The 10,039-nt window shown below is 36.6% G+C and overlaps 1 protein-coding gene across 9 annotated transcripts in view; it reads left to right on the top strand.

The window, feature by feature from the left end:
* Positions 1-1,533: 1,533 nt before the first annotated feature.
* LOC137295380 (ral GTPase-activating protein subunit alpha-1-like) overlaps positions 1,534-10,039 on the top strand; it is an 87,418-nt gene continuing 78,912 nt past the window's right edge. For all 9 annotated transcript variants that reach the window (XM_067826712.1, XM_067826711.1, XM_067826715.1 and 6 more), the window contains exons 1-2: positions 1,534-1,765; positions 2,336-2,446. In XM_067826712.1, the coding sequence (XP_067682813.1) occupies positions 1,642-1,765; positions 2,336-2,446 (235 nt within the window). In that variant the 5' untranslated portion in view covers positions 1,534-1,641. The remainder of the gene's footprint in view (positions 1,766-2,335; positions 2,447-10,039) is intronic.

The raw sequence follows: 10,039 nt of genomic DNA, 5'->3' as shown, positions 1-10,039 counted from the left end.
GATATGAGAACCAATCAACAGAAATGGCTGATGACTGATTTGTCCAGGGAGGCTATATATAGATTGTAGATTATCCCTGATTTGACCAGGGAGACTATATATAGATTGAAGATTATCCCTGATTTGTCAAACAGGCAAGTAACATGCCAATCTTGTTTCTTTAAGCCCAGTAGGCTGCAAAGCTATATGTGTAGATACTGTTGAGGGCTTGTCCGACCCTTTTTTTCGCGAAAAAGCTCTGGCTTTTCCTACAAAACTAGCTACGCCCCTGATAAATTACCGGAACAATGAAGTAAAATGATTTTGGATGTGTATGGTCAGAGGACAATCGGTAAAGAGAGTAAACTCTATCGGCTCAATGAAAGCAACATGATAAAACGGGAACAACAGTTTTGGTTATTGAGTCCATACTCAAGAGACAAGTTGTAACCGACGATGAAATCGATTGAAATTCTGTTATAATGGATATTTATGAACATGAACCAACCACTGGGCTTACGCAGACACAGAACATACTTGAGGGAAGAATACAATGTCAGACTGATACTGAAGTTGCGTCGAACATCGAATGAAGTCATGAACATCGATTTCGGAACGGGGAAACGATGACATTAATCAAGTCAGCGAGCCTCAGGTCTCGTATTTCGTCATTTCCAACTTGGCGGTTTGCTGAAGATCAATCCATAGCACATCTCTAAATAATGATAACACTTTTGATAATCTTAGTATGCTATAATTCATTTTATTGAGACTTAGGCTAAGTCATTGGATTTTTTAAATATAATTAAGTGCCCACGGGGGCTAGCTTTGTGGTCAAAGCGTTCGCTCGTCACGCCCAAGGCCCGGGTGAATGAAGGCGTTCCACAACCAGTGAAGCCCACTTCCACCGATTTTGGTGAAATATTGCTAAAAGAAGGCAAAACACAGTTCACTCCCATATTTCCGTGTGCATATTACCTTAAATACTTTCGGTAGCAGCGTACTCGTCTATTCCCGACACTCATAAGAGCGTCCGTATGGGTTTAGGTCCACGTCCTCAGCAACCTAGCTATGCTTGTGAGAACTTGTGAGTGAGTTCATTTGTACGCCGCTCTATATTCCCTGGTCTTCGGTGTGACGAGTGAACGCGTTAAGCATTATATGATATGCCCCTGGTAAGAGCTGTGAATGTTTGATTGATCACATGACCAATTTAAATGCTAGTGCCGAGGACTCTTCTACAGAAATTATTCTTAGCTGCATGTGTGTTGCCTCTTTGGGGACGGGTTCATTTCGCGGTTATTTGTAATGTGTTTCAAGGAAATCCAGCATGTTGCCAGTCAATTCTTTTTCTGTTTATTTTCCCGTTCACATAAAATAAAACCCTTCAGTTATATAACATATTGAAAACATTATAAATCTTTCAGTGTACTCGAAACGTTTAAACATAAATAGATACAGTCACAGGATTTCGATCCAACGTCAATGCCATATGAGTTCAAATGTCGCGCACTTGCGAACTTGGGAGAATTACCTCCCTTTCCACACGCATGCGCATTCAAGCGGAATCTCGCCATTTGTGAAAGGAGAAATTTGTTTATCAAACAGGTTGAATTTGCAAAATGGATATAGATCTTAAACGGATGAGATCCAAATAGCTAAATGACTTCGGCATTGTTCTTCAGGAAGACAGCCAGTCATGGCGATATTAAGAAATCAGCGCAGAAAGTCGCAGACCCGAAGAAAGATACCGTTACACGATTGAAACACCTTCGATCTGTTTTGGGTAGGTTGTTTTCTTCATCAACTGTCAAAAGTCAGTCATTTCTATCACTAGTTTAATTTCCGAGCTTGGGTCGTAGTTCCTAAATATAAGTATGTAGTAACGCAAAAATCCAGAAATGGCAACATTTCTTGACGCAAATAAATGTTTGCACATTTAAACAATTTCCTTTTGATACACAACAATCTGACAGTGATGTCAGTGGTGTAGTTCATATTGAAGGATTGAAAATTTCCAAGATAATGTGTGTCATGCAGTTTACTGGTGATACAGGGGAATGCTGCAGATCTCCAAGAATTACACATGAAATATTATAAAACCAGGGTTTCCCTTCAATTGTTTTCACTTTCATGACAATGCGGCTAGATACCAGAATACAAGACACCTTCTGCCATCTTTGAAAGCAAGCTACTGTAGTTAACGTTTGGTTAGGGTGACTTGACATCCGGTATTCTGTAACTGTACCGAATCACTAGACTTAAAGCACCAAAACCTGAATTAGTTAATAGAGATGTTATACAATGATGTTACATATGAAACTTTTGTCAACAACTTCTTGTACTTTTGTTCCAGAAAACTATGACTGTGTGGAAGGAAAGAAATTTTTCCAAGAAAACTACTCACACATTTACTACATCTTTTACGACAACTTTGGAGTTGTGGAGAATGATCTGAAACAGAGAGGTAGGAATCTTAATATTGTTAATAATGTCTTTTTCAGTTGCTCATCAAAGACATTTCAATATAGCCTGTGATGGCCATGGATGCAGTTATGTTCTTTAGTACAATCCAGCAGTCCTGTTTACTTTCTTATAAGTTGCCATTAAAAAACATAACAAGAAGACTACTAAATGCAGAGGAATAAATTTTGTCTGAAACATACCAAATCACAGGGCTGTGTATTGACAGATAAATTGTTTCACAAAATATTGTGATTCAGGTACTAGTATTGCTATACATATTGTGATACTTATGGCAATATTTTGGGAACTTAGTGTTTGACACTATGTGACATTAATTGTATGTGTCATTCATATTTTCTGCATTATACATCCCTGAAGATATATGTTATAGTTCTGATAACAGTAGTCTCAAAATTAAGTAGCATAGTCACTGATTCTAGTGTCTTTTTCTTTTTATTAATATGGTGTTAGTACTGTTACAGTATCCTGTAACAGTCATTAAATGACTCAGGAAAATGCTTTTTGTGAATGAAGTCTGTGTATATTTTTATTTAAGCCATAGAGATGATCACAAAAACATACCCAACATAAGGATTTACCTTGAGTCCTTTATTTGGAGGCCCTTGGGACTCTTAATTTTCAGGGGTCCTTGACTACAAATATGGGGTCCCAGACACTTAAATATTATTATCAATACAGCGTTATAATATTGTTGAATATTTCAGTCACTGTTATTGTATTATGTATCATGTTCATCACCATAATTAAACTACAAAAATATCATAACCTCGCTAGTGGCAGACTCAGTGATATCTGTTGTTACTTGATCATCATATGACAGAAAAGTATTTGGACTTTTTCTGCATCTGTGGGGATTGTGGCATCCTTTGTCAATTGTTACATGTGTAGGACGCAGGAATTTGTGTCCTGTAAATCCCTGGGTTCTCAGAAAAAGTATTACAATATGTATCATTTGAAAAGCATGTTGTGGTATACCAGTAATTGTGTGCATTCATACTAAATTAGTTTAAAAAATTGAACATGGAATGTGAAAATGAACATGCATGCTACTTGCATGCTATTGCATGCGCATGTTGAAGTTGGGATTGGGAGATTACTTGTATCCACTGTGCAGTGCTGAGTTCCAGACTTTGATTTAAGCATTTAGAATTCACACTGGTGCAACCTGAAACTACAGAGTACATCCTCATAGTTATTCCAACTTGCACCCAGTATATGTAGATATTTTGCTGTCCAAGAGCACAGACTGAAGTTGTAACAGAATGAAAAGGAACTGACTGGAGTAGTGGCTCTATTGTCAACAGAAATGTGATTGATTGACTGCCAGACTGTTCTTGTCGTTACAGTCAGATAAAATGTACTTATCAGACCCCTGAATTATTTTGTTGTGATGTTCTTATGTCTAATTCTGTGTTAAGCAGTTGGGAGCAACCAGCTTTTGTCTGGTACAACTATATTGTTACCTCCAGTTGCACCTGTTCAAGTAGGTTTAATTTCATTCAATCTGTAGACAGAATTTGTTAGCTTGCCAAACCTTGGTGCATATGACTGGTGGCAGTGAACCAATGTTGTCTCATGGGTTTGGGGTGTTTTTGAGAGAAGAATTTGGCATCCATGAAGTCAAGTTTATGGTCAGTACATGTCATATTGTAATGATGTAAACAATAGGAAAACTAGTATACTTCATTAGATAAAAACAGTGTTCAATAAGTTATGATTAATAATGGATACATTAATCAATAATTGTCTCGTGCCAGTGTTATGCATACTGTCAACATCAGCAAGTAAAGCACTGATGTATTGAAGCTTACCATTTTAAAGTACCCATATGTTTCTCACTTCTTCTGGCGCAGGATTTATTTATGACTAATTGTCATATTTACTGATAATATAATAAAAAGCGATATGATCCTTTGAAAACTTATCAATTGCGTTATATACAAAAAGATTTGAAAATACAAGAAATTAAGACAATAAACATGATAGATGTGTTTTTCTTCCCCAGTCATGAAACTTAGTTAGAGGGCATCTGATTTTCTACTAAATATGGTACCTTCTCCACCATTTGTGTTACCAGCAGCATGGAACTGGAAGTGCATGTAGCCTTCATACTAAGGTGGTACAGGCATTTAACCTCCTGGGATCATGTTGTATTGCATCAATAATGTGGTACAGTCAGGCCGCATTAGTCCGGACCCCGACAATCCGATTCCCACTATATCCGAACAATAGCTAACTGTAACCAATCTTGTTTACTATGTAAACTCATTACCTGTTGATTCAGTAATCAGGTGCTTCACTCTCCGTATCCGAACGTTAATCAGCGGTAACAGATTAGCTAATTACACATAGGTTTGCTTTATTAATCCGGCAGCACATCAAAAAGGTTGGGATAATCCCTTCACACCATGAGCCCCATTCAGTGGTAAGTGTTAAGTGACACTTGCAAGTTGAAGATGTCGTTAGTTTGTGATTTTGATCAATTAGTAGGTCTCATTTTTGGTTAGTTGGAGTAATACCTGTCATGCTTACTTCCTGTATAAAACACTGATCGTGTCAAAATGAGATCAAGTGACACTTGTCAGTCATAATGGCAAGTCCTGCCCCTAGGCGTAAAAGATGTGAAATTACTGCCACACAAGAAAAAAGAGAAAACCCTAAAGCCAATTTTGATCTTATGTGTAAACATTTTGGTCAAGAATTCAGACAGTCTATCGGCAAGAGCACAATTTCGGACATCGGATATGTTTTGTGATTGGTATGATCATTTGACAGAGAGATGCAATCACGTGGTTGACACGTGATCTCACTTCGTAACAATGCTGCCAGTCACATGTATGCCAATGTCAAACTGACCAACGTGAAAGTTGATTTCTTGCCCCCAAACACCACATCGCACATTCAGCCAACTTGTATATGTTCGTATGTTTTTGTATTGCCATGTCAAAGGGAAGTAACCCTACTGTAGTTGTGTTCATAAAAGTTCGTTTCAGTAGTCCGTACGCTTCACTATCCGAACGTTTTTGATGAAAAACAGACGTGTTCGGATTAACGCGGCCTGACTGTATCCAAAACCAGAAAAAGATTCTCTTTAATTTGCCTAATTGGAGGCCATTACTAATCATGGTGATGGATTTTTGTTTACAAAAATGTTAGTAGCTTTCTTCTGATTAGCATCGAGTAGCTTATTATCCCCCAAAGTGGTGCCTTTTGCTATTTACAAGTTTTTGTGATTTACTATTTTCTAGGTTAAACGTATCAGACATAGTCTCAAAAGTGAGAGGTGTGAGAACAAACTCTGTTCTATATTTTTCTGCAAAACTTGGTAGATATATCAATCAGAACCTGAACTGGTGCCTTTTGCTATATACAGGTTTTTGTGATATATTATTTTCTCTGTTTCCATGGAAAAGTTTCGGACTTACTCTCAAAAGTGAGAGGTGTGTTCTGTTTCCGGAGCAGAACTCAAAAACTTCTTAATATATGTCAGCGTTACTTGGTAGATATGTGTGACAGACCCCAAATTGGTGCCTTTTGCTATTTACAGGTTTTTATGATGTATAATTTTCTCGGTTCCATGAACACGCTGCTGACTTAATTTCCGGAGCACAACTCGAAAACCATTTCATATCTTTCAAAAGATCTTGGCAGATACATGAGACAGATCTTGAAATGGTGGCTGTTTTTATTACAGATATGTGGCATTTTTATTTTTCATGAATTCCATGGAAACAATTCAGACTTGGTCTAGAAACACATTAAGTGACTGTCAGATGATTTGTCCTTTCAAATATGTGGGGGCCGGGGAGATGTGTCATCTTCTGATGACACTTGTTTTACATTTGCTGCCAAAACATCAGTATTGTGTTTTCGCCTTTACATAAGTGATGTACTCAAGTAACAAGTATTTTGAATGTTTTGACAGAGTATTAATTCTGCCTTTTTAAACTATTTCCTATACTATAGAGTACTGAACACAAGGTAGTATGTTGCACTGTCCTATTCTGAGCAAAGCTATAGCTTTTCGTAGTTCTTATTCACTTTCAGGAGACCCTTCAGATAAACAGGATATAACAAACATTATGTAAATGTGAATCTGAGATAAACATGACTAAACATGACTAGACATGATGATAATTTCCTGATTCTAGTTATGCTGGGCACTATTTTGGATGCCAAGATAAAGCTTGTGTGACTGTGTAATAGTTTGTAAGCTTACCCTACATAACAATTAGCTTAGCACATTTATTTTTGGTTTGAAATATAATATGATACGATATAATAATTGAAAAGTTCTGACTATTTTTGCCTTATGATATTTTTTGAAGTTGACAATAATATATTGACTCATAATAGTTGAACAAGAACATAATTAACTTCACTGCAGACAGGAACGCTTAATTTATGGATAGACAACATCTTTATCGCAATAGATGCAAAAGATGCAATAAAGAAGTTTTCTGTCCATAAAAGGTATTCCTTTTCATCATACAATCTTCTAAATGTCACTTGAAGGAGTTGCACTGCAGCCAGTTTAATTGTTTTGCTCAGTCAGATCATCTCAACACTTCATAGAAACTCGACATTTACATAGATGATAAGCATGGTTACACAGGAGTGTAAGTAAACTTAATCTCAGTATTATTTGTTACACTCCTCTACTGAGTCTATCAAACGCTAGTAGGAGGTCACGTGAGGTAACCTTTGGGACTGGCCTATCTGATTACCAAATCGCGAAAGTGGACATTCAAACATACCTTTTGAACTTTACTTCAAAAGGTTTGTACCCGAATGATTTTGAATTTTGTAAGTCCCGTCAAACCCAAAGCAGTATCTGTTGTCTGATTGGTTAAATCCTTTCGTTCGTCTCGTGGTTGATCGGACTGTCATAGGTCACTCACAGGTTACCTGACGCGACCTCCTACTAGGGTTTGTTAGACTCCGTAGAGGAGTGTAATGAATAATACTGAGACAGAGTTTACTTAGACTGGGTTATACAAGTTACAGTCAGGGAACTGAGTATCAAGAAAATCGTCAGTTAGTACAATACACACCATTCCCTCTACTGAAAATTTTTATCCCCCTGGCATGTAATGCGGGGTGATATAGTTGACGCCTCGTCCGTCCGCCCATAATCATTTTGTTTCTGGAGCATAACTCCGAAACCGTTCAATATTTTTAGACCAAACTTGATAGTTATAGTAATTTCAGCCTATGGTTGTGCCTTTTGCTATTTACAGATGTTTGGCATTTATATTTTTTTTTGTTTTTTCATGGAACATTTTGGTTCTAGTCTTATGGTGGGGTGGGCTTCGTTTCCGGAATAGAACCCAAAACCCATTCAATATTTTTCTTTAAAACTTGGTAGATATATTAATCGGAACCTATAGTGGTGCCTTTTGCTATGTACATTATCTTGTGATTTATTATTTTCTTGGTTTCCATGGAAACGTTTTAGACTTAGTCTGAAAAGTAAGAGGTGTGTTTCATTTCCAGAGCAGAACTCAAAAACTTTTTAATATCTGTCAGAAAAACTAGGCAGATATGTGTGGCAGACCCCAAAGTGGTGCCTTTTTGTTTTTAAAGGTTTTTCTGATGTATTATTTTCTCGTTTCCATGGAAACATTTCGGACTTAGTCTCAAAATGGAGGGATGGGCTTCTTTCCCAGAGCACAACTCGAAAATAATTTCATATCTTTCAACAGATCTTGGCAGATATATGAGACAGATCTTGAAATTGTGACTTTGCCAATTACAGATATATGTCATTTATATTTTTCATGAAATCCATGGAAACAATTCAAACTTAGTCTAAACATAACAGTGAGTAACTCCTTTCAATGATGTTGGGGCCGAGGGGATATGTCATCTTCTGATGACTCTTGTTTTTAAATGTGCATATTTTAAAGTGAAGATAAACAGTGTTCATGAATGAGGTAACAGGACATTGGGTCCTGTAAGTTTCAGATGTCTGTCTGACTCACTGATTCACAGGACCCAAAGAGTAAAATTAGACACACATTTCAGATATAACATTTCTCATAATTGGCAATGAAATTACTAACATTACATAAAGACAAACGTCATAAACATAAATTTATAAACAGTGAACAAGTGTCACATGCCACAGATAACAACTTCAAACAAAGTTATTGTGATATATTCAGTCAGACACTGGGGCCAGCCGGTTGGGGGCTTCTGTCTGACAGTTTGCAAATCTGCAGGATTTGTCAGAGGGTCAGACACTATTTGTGAACACTGGATAAAGTTTTCATGAATTTACACATTCATATTGTGAAACATTTGCCGTAACAATAAATGCTCATAATATTTGGAACTTTGTGTATTCATTAAAGCCTAGGTTCTTATTACCAGAAACACAAATATGTTTTTTGTTGGACTGAAAACTTGATGATGAAATTACACAGCAGTATGTATCTACTCCTTTGGTTAGACTTATGAATGTTTTGTTTCATTACAAGCGTATCAGCCAGTTTTTATTGTGCTCACAGTGCTTCAGTTACAGTGATATGTTAACAAATTCCTATTATGATATTCAATGATTATTAAATCTGTGGAAGACAAACATGATGTGTGTGATGAGATTTAATTATGCAGATAGTGACTTGAACTACCATCTGTGGAAAACATTTAGTCTTGCATGAATTCATGAGGCCTCTTGACTGTGTAAACATCACATGCTATTAAATTTAATCATTTTTATCAAACTTCCTTCTCTCTGTACAAGGAAGTCTCTTGCTGTTTAGGGTTTTGCTTATTGACTGAATGCCTCTTTTGTTCTGTTTAGATATGAATTAGACTGCCAACTGTATGAATCCTTATAGTCTGCTTTGGTTAGTGTTGGTCATATGGTACATTCATTTGGAAATGAAGGCAATTACAGCGTTCGAAATACCTGCCTGTCCAACCATCCATGACAGTTTTTTTTAATAAGGACTTCCAGATTCTCAAATTCACCTGTCCAACAGTTGGGTTAAAATTTAAATCATTATTATTTTACAAGTTTTAATTTTATTAAACTAATAAATTAGTGTGTTTAGTGGGCAGGAAAGTTTTCATCAGGGCTGGCAAGTTTTACATTAAAACAGCCCTGTGGTCTGGCTGAAATTTTTGTAAGTTTCATACTGTGGCAATAGGCGTGATATTGATAACACATGGTCAGCATGCTCAGGAAGACAATGACCACAACAAAAATCTGTTTGTATGTGTGTACACCATCTCAGTGGCTTAGGAATCCCATCTTATTTGTAAATGATCTGTGATATGTTAGTTGTTATCTGTCTTAATACTCTATAACCCACATGAAATAGGACTACTTCAAATAAAGGTTTGTTTGAAATTGACCCACAAGTTATGTGCATGAAGTTTAATGGTGAAGGATTATGACAGACATTTAACTTCTATTGACATCAGACAATATCCTTTTATTGATCATAATTAGGATGATGACATCAGTCAGTATTCATCCAGACATAGCATTATTCTTCAGTTGACTTTCATTGTTAATTTTTTTTTTCTGTTGACTTCAGACATTTGTCTTTTGTTGACCTAA

This window comes from Haliotis asinina, chromosome 8 (genome assembly GCF_037392515.1).
Source record: "Haliotis asinina isolate JCU_RB_2024 chromosome 8, JCU_Hal_asi_v2, whole genome shotgun sequence".
Lineage (NCBI taxonomy): Eukaryota > Metazoa > Mollusca > Gastropoda > Lepetellida > Haliotidae > Haliotis > Haliotis asinina.
The sequence above is the reverse complement of the archived record's forward strand: the minus strand, read 5'-3'. Positions and strand labels throughout refer to the sequence as shown.